This window comes from Megalops cyprinoides, chromosome 19, assembly GCF_013368585.1.
Source record: "Megalops cyprinoides isolate fMegCyp1 chromosome 19, fMegCyp1.pri, whole genome shotgun sequence".
NCBI lineage: Eukaryota > Metazoa > Chordata > Actinopteri > Elopiformes > Megalopidae > Megalops > Megalops cyprinoides.
This window is the reverse complement of record NC_050601.1, coordinates 17,102,774-17,123,668: the sequence shown is the minus strand read 5'-3', so window position 1 is coordinate 17,123,668 and position 20,895 is coordinate 17,102,774. Positions and strand designations below refer to the sequence as shown.

At 46.4% G+C, this 20,895-nt stretch overlaps 1 protein-coding gene across 2 annotated transcripts in view; it reads left to right on the top strand.

Annotated features, from left to right (window-relative positions):
• The window catches only part of LOC118794866 (serine/threonine-protein kinase WNK4-like), a 48,339-nt gene that overhangs the window by 21,625 nt on the left and 5,819 nt on the right, over positions 1-20,895 (top strand). For both annotated transcript variants that reach the window (XM_036553156.1, XM_036553155.1), the window contains exons 3-15: positions 426-646; positions 1,167-1,324; positions 8,048-8,136; positions 8,859-9,078; positions 10,571-10,985; positions 12,069-12,256; positions 12,440-12,513; positions 14,352-14,487; positions 14,780-14,896; positions 15,894-16,067; positions 17,274-17,328; positions 17,640-17,765; positions 20,011-20,870. In XM_036553156.1, coding sequence (XP_036409049.1) covers positions 426-646; positions 1,167-1,324; positions 8,048-8,136; positions 8,859-9,078; positions 10,571-10,985; positions 12,069-12,256; positions 12,440-12,513; positions 14,352-14,487; positions 14,780-14,896; positions 15,894-16,067; positions 17,274-17,328; positions 17,640-17,765; positions 20,011-20,870 — 2,833 coding nt within the window. The remainder of the gene's footprint in view (positions 1-425; positions 647-1,166; positions 1,325-8,047; positions 8,137-8,858; positions 9,079-10,570; positions 10,986-12,068; positions 12,257-12,439; positions 12,514-14,351; positions 14,488-14,779; positions 14,897-15,893; positions 16,068-17,273; positions 17,329-17,639; positions 17,766-20,010; positions 20,871-20,895) is intronic.

Here is a 20,895-nt window from a genome sequence, read left to right as displayed (position 1 = left end):
CTCCGTGACAGTGTTAAGGCTTCTGAATACCAGCAATGACTTTCAGGAGATGATGCAGAGTACTCATTTCGCAGCTTCTTTGGTGACTCACTAAGTGTCAAACAAGGTCTTACAAACAGAAAGAACCAGTTCAAAACTTGGTGTAATTGGACATGAATGTGCTGGTAAGATACCGCATTTGTGGAAGATAGTTTAACACAGCATAAATTTTCAGTGGATAATCCCCAAGGCATCTCAGGGCGTATTTTGCATTATCTGTCCAACCCGAACCAAGAGAATGTTTCACATTATATGAATTCTAAGATTTAAAGAGCAGCGTGAGGTCTGCTCAACCAGGTTAAATAATGCCTGATGTACACAGCTGCGTAGCGGTAGAGGTTTGACTTCCCTTGTCCCCTCTTTGTGTCCGCCTCGGTGCCTCGCAGGTACCTTAAGAGGTTCAAGGAGATGAAGCTGAAGCTGCTGCAACGCTGGAGTCACCAGATCCTGAAGGGCCTGCACTTCCTGCACACGCGCACCCCTCCCATCATCCACCGCGACCTCAAGTGCGACAACATCTTCATCACCGGCCCCACGGGCTCCGTCAAGATCGGGGACCTGGGGCTGGCCACCCTCAAGAGCGCCTCCTTCGCCAAGAGTGTCATCGGTGAGCTCCTCGCCCAACTCCACCACCACTACCATTTGAGCTGTATTTCATAATCAGTTCCTTTGTAATCGTCCTTAAAACCGCAGTCCTGTGCTACTTACGTGGCTGACATGGTGCGTATTACACCTGAATGCCTTGTCCATCTTTGATGGTGCTACCACACGTTATCTCGTCTTGAAATGTCAGCATGCGTTCACATCTTATGGTTGGAACCTGCACAGGATCACAGACATGTTCCCTGCATTTTTGCACTGCACCATGTCATTGCAACATGCCTGATGCACACTGTTAAATGCACAGAGCACTCCTGCCTTTTGGTGTTAATGCTGAATATTAAATTGTCAGTGTGCCCATCAATATTAAAAAAGTGGGGTGTATTTGGTGTATTTATGTGCTTGTTTATTCATTCATGCCACCAGCGTGTGCCATCAGAGACCTGGTGCCCGACACATGCCATCTCTGCCACATCTCTGCATGATGTGAGTGCATCAGCCTATAACTGAGGTTGCCCCCCCCTTAGGTACGCCCGAGTTCATGGCCCCGGAGATGTACGAGGAGAAGTACGACGAGGCGGTGGACGTCTACGCCTTCGGCATGTGCATCCTGGAGATGACCACGTCCGAGTACCCCTACTCCGAGTGCCAGAACGCCGCCCAGATCTACCGCAAAGTCACCAGTGTGAGTGGCCACTCTCTGGAGCTCAAGCCCGCTCCATGGCAACCACCGAGCCACTTTAGCAATTCACTGGCACATGCTCTACCCGCCCTCTCAATGAACACTCATTTCAGTGATAGCAATGGCACACTTGTATTTCATCCATTCAGGGGCAGAGAAAGACATCTAGGTACATATCTCCACATGGAGTGTGTTCAGCTACTTTCTATTTATTACTCTGTCATCAGCTCTTTGATTCTTGTAAAATCGATATTTCTGTGTGTTAGCAAAGGTATGCTATTCTATAGCCTTAGCTCTTCAAACGTAAGTTAAGATAATGGGTGATTGTTGGTTATCACAAAAGTTTGTTTTCCCCTCAGATTGCTTCCCCTTGCTTCCATCACAACTCTCACATACATTATGTCATACATGTATACAATGACAATGTTGCTAGCTATGGCATTATGTGATGGACTGATGTTAATATGTGGTCTGTTGTGTTTTGTATGCGCTGTTGTTCCTGTGACTATTAGATATTTTACTGGTAATATACTGGTACTGAAAACAGTTGAACTGAAATATGATAGCTGCTTTAGAGGTGCACATCATGTCCTGCCCATCATTCAGTTAGTTGCTTCAGTGTAATTACCCACAGTGTTGTCACGCCTTCATACTTATTGAACCTTTTTCCCATTTGCCAGAAAGAGAGATAAATATTTTTTATGCTGTTTTTGGCCACAGACATTAGCCTTAAACAAAACTCAGTCCTATTTTTCAGTTTCATTAAGACTACGACAGTGGGCCCAAGGTCTTCTAAATGTCAACCCCTTCAGTTTATACACTCGTTAAAACAAACTGCTAAAGGTTTCCACCATTGTTGCAATCAGGCAGGAAGTGTACTATAACAGCAGACTATGGATGGCATTGTGTCCTGAGATGAGCTGTGTTTGCAGCATGAAAAGTAGGCTGACATCACCAAGCCTTAGCTCAACTCCTTTACAAATCATCTTTCTCCTGTAGCTTTACTAATGTGATGCAAATTGCACCGTCTCAGAGCTCCCTGTAAAGTATTGTGTAGGTTTTATCTCTTGTGAAGACACCCACAGGCGCACATCTCTTCCAGACCCTCGCCACCCATGCAAAGATCATTTTACTCTCACAGACTTTTTTATGAGGCTGTTAAATTGCAAACCACCAACTCTACAGATGTCAGAGACATGTCTTCTTACAGGAGAGGAAAAATAAATACATCATAGTTGCTGTGAGAAACATTTAAAAAGTGGTCCTCACAAATTCTCCTCTGTTGGTGCGATAATCTGTGATTACACTGTGAGAAACTATATCCAAGTCCTGTTTGTACCATTACAGTGAACATTACAGAGCTGTGACTTAATTACTCATTACCAGATTGCATTTTGTATAAATTTGTGCTTAATGTGACACATGTTTGGAATGCAGGGTTTCCCAGAAAGCCTGAGCAGAACTACATTTACATTACATTTATTCATTTGGCAGACGCTTTTATCCAAAGTGACTTACAAGTGAGGTAGAGTACAATACAAGCAAAAAACCATAAGGAGTCAACAATATTAGAAGCGCTGCATGACCAGGTTTCAATGGTTGGCCGGGCAAGGTACAAGCTAGCTGGTAGAGCTAATGAGTGTGTTAAACCATTAAATTACATTTTATTTTATAGTTTAGTAGGAAACAGTTTGAGAAATGAGAAATTCCTTTAGGGGGTAGTGTTTCAGGTGCTCAGGTGAGAGCAGAAGAGCTGTGTCTTCAGCTGTTTCTTGGAGTGTGGAAGTTCATTCCACCATTGGGGGACAATGGCGGAGAAAGTCCTGGATAGTGATACTAAATGTTTCCGTAGCATTATCATGTCAGTAAATAGTCTGATCATATTTGTCTAAGGTCAATGAATCCGTGAATCTGTATATTTATTTAAAAAGCAGAGAACATCCGTTCTGTAAGACCCAGCAACTGTGTGTTTGTGCTTTGGGCCTGATTTATCATCACAGCATATTCATCCACAATGTTGTATTGTGGCTGGGTGTGAGTTTCAGAAAAATCCAAGTGATTATCACGTAGAATTTTAGAAGACACTACCTGTTATTCTTATGTTTATTGTCCTCTTGGGACAAGGCAACTGGAGTGTTTCCCCCAGCACCGAACAGCATGTAGCATTACAAGGTGTGATGTACAAGGTGGGAGTCCACAGCTCGTATTCATTTCTGCAGAGTGTTCTTTCATTTGTGTTTCTGGGGCGCCACATTATCATCTCAGTGGGTCGTGAAATGGAAATCTAACACCCCAGGAGCCGAGTGAACGCCCCCCCCCCCCTCCCTCCCCCGTCATCTTCACTGTCTGCTATCCTGGCTTCAGGCTGTCTGTGGGCCAGAGCTCTAAGTGCATCCTGGGAATGTCAGAAAGCTCAGTTTTAATGGCACATAGGGTAGCTGCTGGAAAATAAAAGTCCAGTTTGGTTCAATGTACCAAGGTCTCATAGACGAACTTTGTTGGATTGTTCCTGGACTTGGTTAGTGCTTAATACTGTACATCCAACGAAACTCCTCTCAACCAGTTCATCTACATAGGAAGTTCCAATTAGACGTAAGCTTAATGATGATAATAGTAATGATTATCTATAATGACTATTACAGATTCAGTTTGTGGAGCCCTTATTAGAAAATGTGCAAAGAAAGCACATACTTGGACCACTTACAGCTATATGAGGGACCTTGTAGGCCTAGTACATTTTTGGTTGAATAAGTGGCTTTTATATTGCTGTAAGGAACACTGCTGTATTACTAGAAGGATTAAAGAGATTCCTCAGAAAAATGTTTGTATATTAGTCACTAACTTCATTCACATGTTTTTCATAGCTTCTTTTCAATGAACTAGGATGAATATCCACTGAATGTCACCGGTTAAACTTTAAGGGCTTTTTGTCCTGCACGTAATGAATATTCCTGCCCCCAGAGTGTTTTATATAGCCATGTAAAACTGTAGAGGCTCTGCAGGGTGCCTCTGTGTTGCTCCTCTAGCTGCTTCTCACAGGCAAGTGAAAAAGCAAAGTCTGAATACTCGGAAGTTCACTTAGCGCTCTTTTTGAAATCAGTCCCAAAGGTTTTCCAGCACTCCGCTTTTCAAGGGCAGGTCTTTGTAGCTTATATTTCTGAAACATTTGTTTGAGAAAGTTTCTTCCCGTCTCGCAATGCTCTTAAGGTTCTCAGAAGGGAAGTTCTTGGTATGACTTTGTATGGTTTCCATATCAGCTAGCTGGCTTATCTTCTGCTCAGCCAATTCGTTAGAGAAGATTTTCCAGACTTGTATTGTTCATATTTATTACACTTGGAATTACAAGAGAGGTAGATGCCTGGTGCAGGAAAGGTTACCATCTTTGGTCTGGATCCTGAGGAGGGGTTTACAGCAGGCCTTTATGGCACGGTTGTTGACACCTCGTCAAACAGAGATGATGGAAACAGTGGGCTGGAGAGGGTGTGAGATTTTTGTACTCGTAAATCGTGGTTTAACCAGGTTAAGGTCATTTCATGATGACTTTCCACAAACTCCTCAACTGAGCCTTCAGTTAATAGTCTAAGAATGATCCAGTGACTGCTTTTAATGAACTTAAAGAAATAGTGACATTCTGCCAGATGTTTCCTCTGTATCGTTTTCTATCCAACATCACAGTACTGTGAAGTTGCTGCTGACAAAAAATGTGATGCAGTCCATACTGAATTTAAAGTGTGGATTTTGTACACTTCCAGAAAGGTAGCCAAGTGAGGTCAGCCTTGGAATGTATTGGATTGCCATTGGAGGGGCAAGGTGTTGCTCAGATTGCTTTGATTCCCGGCCCCTCAGGAGTCGTTAAGGTGAAACGGTACGCTGATAAATCAAGAACATATCCTGGCTGCTGTAGCCCACAACCATATATGGCTCTTCCGCTCTGTGTTGGTGAATGGGCCTCATGACCCAGCCTGTGTTTTACTGTGTGGACAGGTGCATGCTGGGATGTGGGGAGCGTGGGGTTGTTGATCTCCTGACCCCGATGTGCCTGGCAGCGGAGAGCTCGTGTAACAGTCCTGCCTCAGCAGGCCCGCCCAGAGAAGGTCTATAATTAGCAACTGGAGACACTGTGGAGAAGACTCCGCCCCTTCACCCCTCAACCACCTCCCCCCTCACCTCCTACCCCCCACACTGTGAGCACTGAAGTGTTGTTGAACAGCAAAATGGATTTACTGTGATAGTGACACTCTCTTCTGTATTGTGTCTTAACTGTAATTGTATTTTTTGTTGGAAGGGTCTACAGCAAAATTAAAACCAGAAGAGGAAGAAGTTATTTACATGCATTGTGCAGATATAATTCAGGCAGCAAATGCACCATAAGTGTAAAAGAGTGAGAGCCCTGGCATTCAGGGAGAATGGAGAAATGAGTGTTGGGCAGAGAAGGATGAATGCATCGGGCCCTCTGGAAAGTGTGAGTGGCGTGCGGCCTTGAGCCACCCATAGTTTAATAGTGTGGTAGGGATACAGTTGAAAGATTTTCCTTCTGTAAACATTATCTCGTCTTTGGGATGACTTGTTGCCAATAGCAGACAGATTGTCTTAATGCTTTTCCTTTTCCATGTCCTTTAAGCCATTATGCCCACACTTTTCCACATCAGTCGCTTTATAAAAGCTCCATTTGTGCAAAGGATTTGTCCTAAACAGGTTGCCAAGTTTCTGGTCAAAAAGTAAGCCCATTGTGTCTCATTCATTATCAAATGCTTTCAGTGTGTTTGCTAGGAATTACACGTACTCCAATTTGCTTAATGAATCCAAGTCTGTTGGGAGCAAAAAAAGCATTTATGCTGTCAAACCTAATTTGCTTGTTCATACAAAATGTTCATGTTTTAGTACTCTATTACGTTCTGCTTAAAAAAGCTGTTGGGGCCCCAGTTACAGAAATCCAGAAAAGAAGTGGAAAAAAAAAACTGATTTTCTCCTGTTCTAATGGGGGTTGTTAATGGTGGAGCCCTCATATCGAGAGCAGTGCTGCAATCATTGAGACAGTTATTTGTTAGGGCAATAAGACCAGCGTCTCTCCATCTGTCTCTGTCAAATGTATGCTGTCACATGGGCAGGGCTATAGTTAACATGTCTATCATCCTGCTTGGCTCCCACAAGCCCTCATGCTTCAGTATTTCCCTTCCCAAACTATGGGACCACATTATCCCAAAAGACAACAGAGCATAAAGAGACCTCTGTTTGCACCCTGTTGCCAAGGTCATGTGTGTCCTTTTCCTTCTCCGATACCCTCTGTCAGGGAGTCAGGGCACTGACGTGACCATGTGCCATAATCTTCATACAGTTCTGCACACAGTTGGGCCTGTTTACCTCCAACCAAGCCTTTGTTTTCTTTTAGAAGGCATGATAAGAATATTTCATATCTTGTGTATCCCAAATTCTTAGAGTTGCTCTGTATTGTGTAGTCTGAGTTCCTACTGCTACGTTTGCCTTCCCCTTCCTCTTGTGTGGTTTCAGTGTGACCGTTATTTGCTTTGGTAATGCTGAAATATGTAGTGAAGTCAGTCTTTCCGTGAACAAAGTCTGCATTATCATGTAAACTGCTTTTCAAGGACATGCAGAACACTCCAGGGCACTGTTACACTCACAATAAGCCGTACTCGACCGACCTGCGAGTCAGTCGCAATATGTGCATGAGGAACAATCTTTTTCCCCTTTCCAAATACTACTTTTTCCAAATACTCTATGTTTTACAGTGCTAGACAGGGCATGTTAAGTTCTGATATAAACAGATATTCTGTTTCTTGTCTGTTTTTCACTCTGATCCTTTTTTCAGTCAAAGTAAGAGAAATGTACATCACTCATACCTGGGGCAAGTGCAGGCTAAAGCCGTCAATCCACCAGCACCTGCTAAATCAGCTCCCTCTTCATTTGCTTTGGAGCAAGCATTTCGGGACCACTGTGGAAACCCAGCAAACTTGGATTGACGTCATCTTTAGTTTTGTTATCTCTCCATTCCTCTCCTGCAGATTTCACAAAGAGGTGTTAGTTCACCTTTCTAAACACCGGTACATTTTTTTTTCAGTCAGAAGTTGTCAGCAAGTGAAAATGGGACACCCTGTGTATCAGTCTGTCTATTCTCAAAAACCGAACACTCTATCTCAGACAGGACTGACTGAATTTCTCTCTTGCTGGGTGAATGGCACCATATTCTTCCTGCCTGACATTTGGAGTATTTCCTTCTCCCTTGTCTCACTCCCCTCTCTCTCTCCATCTCCATGTTGAAGACCTTTGTCACAGAGAATTTGCCCATCTCTACATGCACTGCAGATGCACTCAGTGGTGGGAGGGGACTGTTTTTGGTGTCAGTACAGCAGCAGCAGTGGGGAAGGCTAGAGTAGCAGGACCCAGGCACAGAAGCCCGGGCTTGAAATGAGTGGTTTAAAAAAAGTATATAAATATAAAATGAACCCCAGGTAGGGCATTGGATGTAGCTGGATGTTGGATGTACCCAGTACACATCAAGGCAATGTCCCCATTAGATACAGTTTGTTTTTATAAGATCTGATCACAGTAGGTGACCCGCAGTGATGTCATCACCACATGTGCTGTGTGCTGTTTGTATGGATGCATCCCCGTGCTTCACTTCCCCTCCCAGCATGTAGCTGCTGCTGTCATGATTGATGCCTCTGACATTTAAATGCCTCCTGTGTTTTCCCTGACTCCGCCTTGCAGGGAATGAAGCCGGACAGCTTTTTCAAAGTAAAAGTCCCGGAGCTGAAAGAGATCATCGAGGGATGCATCCGCATGAATAAACACGAAAGGTAATTACGAGCCCTGCCTTATCACACGGTCTCTCTCCATTGCACGGTATCAGTTCATGGTGGGACTCTTGCCTGAAGGTGTGTGTCTGTTGCCTGGCTCATTGGTGTGAGTAGTCCCTGGGTATTCTTCAGCGAAGTAGGTGTTGCACCAGTCAGGCTTGTTTTTCTAGCTGGCACAGAATAGCAACAATAATGCCATCGTTCATACAAGGGAACTGACAAAAGATGTCACAAAAGCCCTTTCAGTGTGCAGGCCTATGGTATTTCACATTGGTTCTTAAGACATAAGCCGTGAAAAAAATAAATAAATAGCTGTTATGTCTGTCAGAGGTGTGTCAGAGCTCAGATGTAATCAAGAGGTCAGTAGTGTGAGAAACAACCGCAGACAAATGCCTGTAATCAATGTTACCATTCTTAGTGGGGCTTGATAATCACATTGTATAGCTTTCTACCAGAATATCGGCTTTCCCATGACATCACTGCAGTGACCCCCATTGACCAAGCTCTATACGTCATCATCTAGAACTGTTACTCCCTCCAAACAGGCACTTCTCTCTTCCCCTATCCCATGCTCCACCTCATGTTCTCCCCCCTCGCACCTTGTCCATACGCCCTCACCCACCCCTCACCCAAAACAGGCCCTCTGCTCTCAGCCAGTCCTATATGTGAAAAACTCCCACGCATGGCTGTCCCCCTCACGCTGCCTGATGTATCTCCCCCAGATACACCATCCAGGACCTGCTGGAGCATGCCTTCTTCCAGGAAAACAACGGGGTGCACGTGGAGCTGGCCGAGGAGGACGACATGGTGAAGTCGGGGCTCAAGCTGTGGCTCCGCATGGACGACACCAAGAAGCTGCACGGGAAGTACAAGGACAACAACGCCATTGAGTTTCTGTTCGAGCTCTACAAGGACGTGCCCGAGGAGGTGGCTCAGGAGATGGTATGCATCACTCCAACCCCAGCTCCGACTCCCCTTATCAGGGTTCATAACAGAAGGGCTGCCCTGCTCTGCTCTCTTTGTCCAATTCAGTGGAACAGCTGGCTCAGTTAAACCAGAGGTGTCCCTAGTTTAGCTTCTATTCAGTCTAATCCTAATGCACTTGACTTCCCACACTTTCTAGCTCTAACAAGTGATGTTTTATTACAGCAACCGTAGAACTTGCTGAGGACAAAACAGAGTTGAAATGAGTTTTGGATTAGACCTCCAACTTAGTGACTTAAACAGCTGGCAGATCATTCTGGGGGGCCCCAAACCTGGATAAATACAGCCATATATGGTTTTAAAAAATATTTTGAAATGATATAACGTACAGTGATATTCTACAGTCATATTCATACCCCCAAATTGGCTCTTGTTTATGACAGATGACAGCACAATCATTTGAAGCATGAGCATAGTTATTGCTTGGGTAGAATTCAATTTAAAAGATTTACTGCGAGAAACGTAAGCACTACAAATGAATTGTGGTTAGTAGAGCTCACTTCCTTCATTGGCAAGGGAGTGGCTTTATGAGTTGCTGTAAAGTTGAGGTTATGCCACAAAATGGTGGATCCCACGGGGTGGAATAAATTGTCCCCGGCATGGCTAACCACAGAGAACGCTGAGAAGAGAAGTGGCGGAATGAGAAGCCGGATGCCACTTTTGTCAGCACTGTTTGACTTACTCATGAGATGGGTCATTTCAGGCTCATAAGCTTGTCAACCTAAATCACCCTCCATCATATATGTGTTCACAACAGCGAAATGTCCTTGTGGGACTCATGTCGTGTTTATACATTCTAGAATCATCCATTTGATATGCGACAAAGCAGCATTATTAGAAACTCTATGAAAGATATCAAGGGAGTCTTGGCCAAAATGAATTATACTTGGAAGTGTAATTCCAGTAACAGTGGATCTGCTATGTTGTAACTTGACTGTTTGAGGCGTGAGGTGGCCAAAGTGTCATACATTGGTTCAACACATATAATTAGACAGTGATCTGAAGCGAAGTGGCTCGGACACTGTGTCAAGGTTCATTTTAACATTCGGTCATCGCCGGGGAAACCTGAGAGTGAAGCTCTGGGCCCTGGAAGAGAAGGGGATCTTGGCTTTGATAGTATGTCAGCTGATCACACAGCCAAGGTCAGTTTTAATGAGAAAAATTCCATGAAGTTTCATCTCTTGCTCCCCCTTTTAAAAAACTCGAGAACAAACTGAATACCTGGCACTTGACACTGTGTAGACAGAGGACCTTGAGGAAAAAAAACCTTCATGCCTTAATCATCGCTTAAAATGAAGCGGTAAACAGTGGATACACAATGACTGGATTTGCCTTTATGCACGTGCATCAAACCGGGATAGACAGAAGTGCCACTTGTTCATGCAGTAGAGAGGCTGGACTCTATGTACATAAGCTGGAGGTATCTTAACCTCTCTGTGCTCCCTCACAGGTGGTGCTGGGCTTTGTGTGTGAGGCCGACTACAAGCTGGTGGCTAAGGCCATCCGCGACCGCGTGACCACCATCAAGCGCCGGCGAGAGAAGCACCGTCGAATGATGGAGGAGCTCAGGAAGAGGAAGGAGAAAGAGGTGATCGAGGAGGAGCCGGAGCCCGCGCCTGAACCCGAGCCTCCTGCCCCCAGGCCCAGCAGCCAGGCCTCCGAGAGCCCCGCCCCAGCCCTGACCCCACCCGTGCTCACTGTCTCCGGCCCCACGCCCCCGCCGGTCAACGGCCCCACCCCGTCGCCGGTCAACGGCTCGGTGGACTCTGGCATAAACGGCAGCCTCCCGGCGGAGCCCGAGGAGCCGGAGGTCGACCAGCACCAGCACTTCCACATCCGCCACACCAGCTGCTCCTCCGCCACCTGTAAGCATGAGGAGCGAACCGCAACACAGACCTCACCTGCCACAATACGCACTTTGCTCAGGACCCGCTCACAGCCACCTAATCAGTGCAACCAATTCGAATTATTAACCTGCTCTTTTGTTTCAGTTCAGAACAAGACGTCACACTACCTGCTACCAACATAAACAATGGCCGATCCAGTCGTTAGACCCCATGTGTTGTAGTAAACATTCACAGAGGGAACTCATGTCTCTTCCTGCTGACTGCTTGGCTGCCTTGCTGGTTAATGTAGTCATGAGCAAACTGTGGGGTTTGGTTATAGTTAGTTATAGTCTTTGTTTTTTGTTTTGCAGTGAAGGGGTAGACTTATAAAATAGTACTAATTTACCCTGCTGTGTGAGTGGGTGTTCACACTGCCATAAATAGTGAAAAACCTTCTCTGGAAATAAAGTGTTACAGATGTAAAACATCTTTTAGAGACTGGAGCACGGAGGTGTGTTTCTTTAAGTGTCTAATCTGCTAGTTGGCTTGCCTTCAACATCTGAACTGCATAGTTGTTGAACATGAAGTTGAAGAACTTGTTGAAGGTTGTTAAAACCGTGTGGTTCAGCACAGAATCCACCTACCAGCTTGGATTCAGTCCTCAGCTACACTGAGACTGGAGTAATTTTTTGAATGCTTGTCATTGTCAAATGAGGTCTTTGGATATGTGAGTGGCCAGTGTGAACTTTAAAGCAGTGCAGATAAACTGAATTATTCAGTCTAAGTAACAGGGTTCGCTAAATGCAAGGTGCAGCTGTTTGTGCCTTGTCTTCGGTGAACGGTGATGTCATTATTGGGTTTCGGAAAATGTGAGCAGTGCAGGTTTTGTCGCTGAGACGTTTTGCACAGCCTAACGGCCCTGTGTTGGTGCAGCCGTTAATGTGGGCTAACCCCACTGAGCTCTGTTTAGCAGCCCATTTGTTGTGGTTACCCTTTAGCCCTGCTAATCCCCGCAGAGGGCCCCGCTCTGAGCTCGTCTGTCTGTCGTCTTTGCCTGTCCCCCGAGGGCGCGTGTTCATGGCGTCTGTCTCTGTGTCTCCTCTGTGTGCGCTCCACTGACAGCTGACTGTGAGACGGACGGGTATCTGAGCTCCTCCGGGTTCCAGGATGCCTTAGAGGGGCCCCTCCCATTGGCTCAGCCTGTCGGCTCCACCTCAGCTCCGACCACTGAGGCCCCGCCCTCAGAGACGGCACCCACAGAGGCCACACCCACAGCGGCCCCACCAATCCCAGCTCTCCGATTCCCCTCGGTGGGTAGTCTTGAGAGAGGAGTGCCAGAAGAAAGAAACAGATGTGCACACCATACCTGAGATCAGAGTTCTGATGAAATTGCCCTTGCTACCATGACGGATGTCATTAATATTACTACCCTGATGTGTGGTGTTTTATTTATTGATTGACTCTCCCCTTGTTGTATTTTCCATACTTTCCAGAGTATTGCGGTGTCAAACAATACTGAGCGTGCTCAGTCTGGGTCGGCCAGTGGCTTCTCCTCTCCTGTTGATAGGTAACCCTCAAGCCTTCTTTCACATATTTGTACGGTGTGGCCACCTGCAAAAAAAATTTGTGGCTAAATGGTTAATAAAGTGCCATGCTAATTTAAAGGCTGAATGTTTCTATTTAATATTTATTTGATATTTTAATAATATATATTTTGTGTTCTGAGGCATATGAAAACAATTCACAGCTTAGAGGTCCCTGCACCACCCGTTTTTTTTTTTTTTGTGTTTTTGTAACAAAAAGAAATGAACTGTGGTGATTTTCTCTGGAGACCTTTTGCTAACTGCCAATCAGTGGGCTTGCCGAGTTAGCTTTTTTGGCCACATATTTTCTGCATTTGCAAGGGCAAAAATAGGAAAAATGAAAATGACAAATGTCAAAGCAGAATGGTGCAGTTTTTCATGAGAGTAACAGCACAAAACACCTCTGTGAGTTAATGCACCGGTCGACACATTTGCGCATTTTCCTCGCATTTCAATTAACGGAGGTCTGGGGCAAATGGAATCGTACGGGCCGTCTTGTTCCCCGGAATGACAACATTGACGTCAGCGCTGATTTAGACAAATGGCTGCTGTGGCTATAGCTGTGTCACCTGACAAACCAACACAATTTAATGTCCACCAAGCAAAACAGGACTCTGGCTCAACTGAGGGGTCTTTCTAGCCATTCAGCATGGCTCATAGCCATTCCCCAGTCCTGTACATTATTACTGTGGATAGAGAGATAAACAGAATTCGGCTGAGTTACATCTTCGTTCAGGAGCCTGTAAATGTTAATGGCTCTCTCTGGGGTGGGGGCAGGGAGAAACATTGGCTATTGCACTAAAAGGCCCTTAAGACTAAATAGTCAGCATGTTTAATTTAAAGAGAGACCTGCACTTAGAGCCTGTGTAACCACGCTGTCTCTCAGCCTTGTGTGTGTGTGGATACTAGCTGATGGTGATTTGTCCAAATAGACAGTTCAAATCCTTCTATACACATCTAAAGTGATGAATAGTATTCTGGTATGCTGTGCAACCTGTCTGTCTTTTAATTTTCATTTGGTCTTAAGATTCTGCATATTGTAGACATTATTATGTTTTTGAATCTTCCCCGCCTTTTAGGCTACACGTGATTTAAGCTTAATGTTAACTGCAAATTCAGAAATGAACAAGCTGTTCTGTACCTTTACTGTAGTATGTATCCGTATTGTAAAACCCTTCATTTGTATGAACAAAATAGCTCAGAAAGCATCTTGTCATTTCATAACCTACTTTAGACTGGCCAACGCTTTGCTCAGCCTCTCCCTCTCTCTGCGGATTGTGGAAAATTGCATTTGCAAATGGTGTTGTTATTCATTGTACACCTGTATAAGCTTTGAAGGCTCATATGGAGATTGCATGGAGTTATAAATCAAGTGGCCATTCATCACTCATGCATTAGAGTGGGAGAATGCCACGCTCTGACGCCAGAGCATGAAAAACATGTGGAAGGAAATGGAAATTGGTCCGTTGCTTTTGGGTATCCATGCCTATTTAACTGTGAGGTGAAGAACCATAAGGTATTAAACTGTAGTTTTTCAAGTACATTACAGCGCTGTCTTTTGTTAACATTATTACATTACATTACGTCTTTTACCAGACACTCTTACCCAGAGCAACTTCCAAATAAGTGCATCACTATACTAAGAGTAGTTATCAAGAAGTATTACTAGAGGTCAGTAAGATACTGAGTTAAGTGCTAAACTAGTGTAATGCTAATTGCCCTACGACTTTTAGAATTTTCTGAAGAAATGAAATTCAAATCTTTAGTTTGTAAAGAGTAATGTCCGTGGCTGATTGATCATGTGATCAATGTCTCCACGCAGCTACGCCTCTGACGTTACGTCTGGACTGAGTGACGGGAACGAGGGCCTGTCAGAGAAGAGCGGCAAAGGTTCCACCAAACGCAACACCAGCAAACTGTTCAGGAGGAGGGCCCGCTCCCGGCTGCGCATCACTGGGGTAGGGAACCGATTCAGCCAGCTCCTCAGCGCCTTACCAATGTCGTTTTCCAGCCACACACGATGAGTTTTCAGTCAACCCAATGGGCAAAGAGCTCCCCCCAGTGGTGCTGTTTAGTTGAGCCATATCTGTGTTCATTTGTTGGAGTGGCAGTGGAAGTACATGCAGGCACGTACCCACACGCACGCACGCACGCACGCACGCACACACACACACAGTTCTCTCTTTGCTCTTATTCTGTTGTAGTTTTTTCCAGCCTGAAAGCAAACAGCCTGTTCTTGTCTGCCTCCAGCTCTCTGACAAAGTCGACCGGGTGGTGGAGTGCCAGCTACAGACGCACAACAACAAGATGGTGACATTCAAGTTTGACCTGGATGGAGACAATCCAGAGGACATTGCTGCAGTCATGGTGAGTCCCCCTCGCCATATGTCACCCCTCTGCACACAGCTCGGTCACTCTGGGATAATACAAATAAAGGCAAAGGGTTAGACATTGTAGAGATGGGTTTGTCAATTCTAAGAACTCTTTGAACTCAAAATTCTCAAAACTTTGTCAAAAGTATCCACAAGCTGCTACGCTTCTGTTGACAGCAGACTTGGCACTTTGTACACGCCCACAGGAAAACAGGACAGTGCAGAGATAACGTCCTATCAAGCCCAGCACCGCAGATGTTTGCGTCTTGTTTCTGGAGAACTAGTCCTTCACGTTACGTGAGAGCTAAGAGTTCTGTAGGCGTAGATAAGCAATTTGCATCCACGTATCACTGCTCACTGGAATAGTATAGTAGTTACTCTCACGTAACTTGTGACTTGATTTAAAGGCAGATTGGAAGAATTGGGATCCCCTGTATGGATTTAAGGAATTTTGGCAGCTATGTGCCTTCATTGTTCTACGTCACAGGCATTGCTGCACTGTGTGTAGAAAGAAGTACAGCACCCCTTGGTTTATTGGGACGGGAAAATTGTTGAAAAAATTCAACTGCATCTTCCCCATGTTATTTATTGCATGAACTGAGTAAGAACATGCTGACAGAGGTGATGAAATCCACTAGTGTCTATTCTATGTGTGCAAATTAACATACAAAAATGACCTTGACCTCTGGAAAATGACCCTGGCAGATACATGTATAATAATACGTGTAATGCTCCCTTTTGTCTTTCTCTTCTTTTTGTTTCTGTTCCTGTGTGTGCCCCTCTGTGTCTGTACATACCTGCGGCTTTGAATATGTGTGTGTTGCCTGTTTGTGTCTGTGTATCTGCCCTGTCTGCGTGGTTCTACACATCTGCATTCATTTTACATGGCGTGCATGTGTGCATCTGCGGACATCTACTTGTGTCTTTGTCTGCATGTGCCTGTGCACACCTCTGTTTGACCGCGCGCGTTTGTGTCTGCGTGCGGCTCCCAGGTGCACAATGAGTTCATCCTGCCCTCTGAGCAGGAGGGTTTCATCCACCGCATGCGTGACATCATCAAGCGGGCAGAGGCCCTGATGAAGAAGGAGCCCCTGGGGCAGGCCCACGCGCCGGACGGCTCCCGCCTCCCCTTCTTGAGCGGGACTGGCGCGCTTTCCGCCTCGCAGGTCAGTCCCGGAACCGCAAACCTCCGCCCCCACAATGCAACACTTCAGCTTCAGATCGGTTTCAGGAAAATCACCTGGAGACGGTTTTCATTCTAGCTGCGATGAATGCTTGAGTTCTGTAACCCTCCTCTCAATGCGGGAAGTCTTCCACACACTATATCTTCAGTATTCAGAAAGGCATTTCGTAGGCTGCCGAGTTACTTTGGTCGGCCCTGAAATCAACCTGTGAAAAAGAGCCCGTGAGAAATAGTTCTGATTAATCCAGCAGGTGGAGGAATTACAGCTCTCAGGAGACCCATTAGCTCAAACAGCAGATTTACCAGCTCCAGGCATTACTCCAGCTAAGCGAGGGCTCAGATTTACCGGCTCTCTATTTGCTACATTTCCCATTGTACAACATATGCTTCCCAGCTTATTCCAGTAAAATGTGGAGCACATCTTATGCGCTAGTATCACAGAGCAGGAGGGCAGTCTGCTTTACAGGACATCTCAGAGGGATCTTAGGGGGCAGCAGAACATCACCACAAACTGACACAGGGCTGTCCCTTTACACACTATTGACAGTAAAAAAGGTGCTGTTATGGCCTGTGATCGGGTCTCCAGTGCTGTTGCACCCTGGGCCGTGGACCTTTATCCTGTTGTTGCCGTATCTTTGTGACCAGATTACTGCACGTTTTAAAGAGCTGCAGAAACAGAGCAATGCTACAAGTCGGATATTGCAGGTGATTGAGGGGGATTAAACAGTTACTTATTACTGAAGATTACAGGTCTGAGCAGGAAGTGGATTAAAGGACAGGAGTGTGAGTTCAGTGGCCAGAGCTAACCCTGATTTCACTCTTATGGGGATGGTGGAATGTTTGGTATACAGAGATGATGGAGGATTGTATACTGTGTTACGAAACATTGTTTAGGTACAAGCTCTGCCCAACAGCTTTTTGAGTAAGCAGAAATGTGTGAAGAATACAGTATCAGTAATGAGGTTGGGCCAATAAAATAAAGCTTAAAAAAGACCAGTAAAAGACCAATAAAATATGGGCTCACATGCTATCTCAAGCAATTATAGGCTCACCTGTTGAATAACAATGTCTTGAGGCAAAATGTCAGAAGATGAAACGTGAAAGATGAATCTGAGCAGGTCCATAGGGATGGCTGGTTAAGAATGGCCCCCTGTAACCCCCTTCTCATTTACGATGTCTTGTCTTTCAGCCCAATCTGCACACGCACGGCCTGCCTCGGACCCATTCCTCCTCATCCCTGCCAGGTAGGAAACACACCTGCTGTGTATGAGAATGGAGTGGGAATGGAAATACACTCCCACTGTGTAACCATGAGCTGCTCCGGGTCTCGCCAGGGCAGGGGAACGGGTGCAGGGAACCCGCACCTGCACTGTACACAGATGTACAGTGTACTGATGTACGTTGTACATCAGTACATTCAGTGTTAAGAGTCTGAAACGGATCAAAGTGCAAGGTACTGGTAGTGCTGTTCCTATTCCTGCTGCCGTCCTTATCGTGTCTCCGCCTGGCCCTGTGCGGGCACTGACGGGGTGTCACCACCTGTCTGTTCCTGCAGATTTCGGCAGCGGCGCCCAGGTGACACGGGGCTCCTCTCCCGGGCTGGTGGGGAGCTTCTACATCGACCCCGACGGGTCCCCGTCCGTCCGGCCGCTCCGCTCCCAGTCCTTCAACACACCCTCAGGTACGGCACGGGCGTGGCCCAGCGCCCGTTTCCCATGCAGACATGCCGCTCCACTCGGGCTCCTGCCAGGACCCGCCTCAGAGTTAACACAAAGGCAGTGCTGTGCCGCACTGGGCAGGCTGCTGAAGGCCTAGCCCGTCGTTTCAAGTTTTTAGCCTGACAATCTTCTCAGACAACCTCAGGGTCAGTGTGTGCGTCTGCCCCGCTTAAGGGCCTCCTTGGTGCGCTGCCCAGCCCAAACGGTGCTGCGGGACCTGAACGCCGCGGCGGCGGTGAAACAACGCTTTTTCCCGGTGCCGTGGCACATGACAGCAGGCATGACTGCCAAGGCTCCAGCTGCCCTTATTCAGCAGGCCTCTTGAGAGAGCCTCCTCCAAAGCTGCACTGGAAACACAGAGGGAATTTTACCAGGAACCCTGTGAACAATGCTTAGTAGGTGATACTGAAACTACATTTCCGTCCTACGTTCAAGTGAAAGTCACCTCATAACTCTTTTAGTAGGTGTTACGGTTTTTATGTTGCTTTTTTAAATGTTAAGTCTGAATGTGCAAACTTTTACCTCAAAGAAAAGTGGAGGATAGCATTAAAGGGTTTTAGAAAACCTTAAAACCTTAAACCCTTTAGAAATATGAGTTGTGAGTGGGTGCATTTTCACTTCTAATTTTTAATTCTTCAAATCTGCTCTCATTTCAAGGTTTCATTTCCATGTAGTTCCTGCCATGTCTTGTAGTCTTGTAGTCCTTAATTATGCAGTGGCATCATCACTGGGTACCTTTTTCCATGGAAACCATTACAGTATTACAGTGCTCAAGAGGGAAATGTGTTGTTACTGGACAGAAGGTGGAACAAGATGATCCTAAGTCTCATATCTGTAGCAGAGAAAAGTAGAGGTTGTAAAGGTATTTATCTGTTGTTTAACAGAAGTGTCTTTAGGCTCATTGCTCAGCGCAGGCACGAAACAGGAGTAGTGTTCCCAGGTCACATGGTGTGACAGCTGTGTTGGATTTTGTGGGAATTTTCCCTCCTTCCCCATCAGCAATTTTCCCTCCTTCCCCATCAGCAATTTTCATGTGATGTGTTCATTGTTCAGCAGTGTACTGTCAAAAACGTTTGGGAAGCCCCCCTCAGGAATTGTGGAGCATATTGACACAAAACTGTCAGGAGACTGTCCTTTCAACTCCATGAAACGTATGTGAAGTTGCTCAGTGGAACAGCGAACAGTCTTTTATCTGTCATTGAATGTTTCAGCTGTGGACGTGTAGCTTTCGTGATGGCAGAGTGCTTTTTTCTGAAGCGTCTCCTGAAACAGAAATGGGCTGTGTTCCAAACCGCACACTTTCCCTCAGGGGGCCACTTCGCTTGGCATTTTCCTGACATTACTGAGCACAATCAGTTGGACAAGAGCTCAGGAAGGAATGTATAGAGAGAAAGCGCTCTTGTGGGAAACTCTTCAGCAGCTATATTATTTACTAAAGCTGCCTTGCAACTGCACCTCACTACGAATGACCAGTTTTTCAAATGAAAAAAAAAATCTGGCTCTTACTCATTTTTACATTTCATTTAACTGTATGATGCTTGTGTGTAAATTTGAATATCCAAGTCTAAGACAGCATAATAAGCATTTTAAAAACAATGGTTCATGCACTCACGCGGACTAGGTATTGCAGGTATGGTATTGCAAACTTGGCATCAAGTGTCTGTTTGTTAACCCATGAAGGTTGAGTGGGCAAAAGGGATGCATCCGTAGGTCTAAGTATGCAAGACAGTTGTGCTTGAAGCAAAATGGCCACCATGGATAGATTTTCCACTTCCTAATGCAATATTTTGTTAAATCCCCTGAAACATGGTACTTATTATCTTTGAAATCTCTTCTGTAAAAGATATCATACCACAAACTTACAAGTGAATCAAAATGAACATGATCAATTCAGACTTAGATTCTTAGTTTTAACCTGTTTACTGTTTAACCTGTTTATGTCAGAGTAAATGTATTACGAAATGTATTAGCACTGGAAGTCTTTACACAGCTGTACCCAGTGCTATTTAAAGGCCACATATGACCTTTTGGATTGCAGGCACGCTCAATTTTTTGGCCTGGCTTGATCTGTTTGGCCTCCTGTTAGTTGGTTACTTATGTTTTCTGTCATTATAACTAATTTTTTCCAGTGGCTTGAATGTGTTAAAGTATACAAGAAGTCAACCACATACAAGAAGCCTCAACAAATGTATGTTCTGTCTCTTCCAGGTTCTACCCAATCTTACCCCCCTCCTGCTTCCCAGTACCCACCAGTGTCCACCGCTGACCCTGTGCCAATGGTGCCACTCACCCAGATTCCGCACCTGTCACAGTACCCCACACCCCCCTACATGCCAAACAGCCAGTTCCCTTTCCCCTACTCCCCAACTGTGAAACAGACTCTTACCCGCGTCCCCAGCAGCCCCAACTTCTCCTCCCCCTCCTCCTCCGGCTCCCCCCACCAGGGGGACGCGTTGAGCCCAGGTGGGGATGGCACCCCCATGTCCCCCCCTGGCCAGCAGCCCCAGCTCCCTGGCATGTGGCCTGCCCACACCCAGTCCCTGTTCTCCCTGGCCAATGTGCTCTCGCTAGCCATGAGCGTGGCGCAGTCCTTCATGCCCCCCACCTCCATGCCCAGCCCCCTGGCCCAGGGCATATCCTCGCTGGCCAGCTTCCACCCTCAGATGCCCCCTCACATGGCCTCTCAGCCAGGCTTCCACTCCATGTTCGCTCAGCAGCCCCAGGTGATCTCCGGGGATTCCCCCTACCGCACCGGCGGGGTGCCGGGCCCTTACGACATGTACCAGTACTCGGACGCCCAGTCCCAGGGGCAAACGGGACAGCCAGGGTCCCCGCAGGTGGCTCCGCCCCCCGGGAGGGGCCCATCTAGGGCTCCGCAGCAGGAGGCGGGGCAGCCCGCCCCCACCCCCACCCCCGCGAGCGCCAGCCCCTCTCCCCTGTCCCAGCTCGGCTCCCGGCCGGACCTGTCCCCATCCTTCACGGTGCAGTCCCAGGACCGGGTGGACAGCTCCAGCTCGCTCTCCACCACGTCACCCTCCTCCTCTGCTCCGGTCAGCCCACAGAGCACGGTGAGCGACAGGCGCTGGAGCGTGT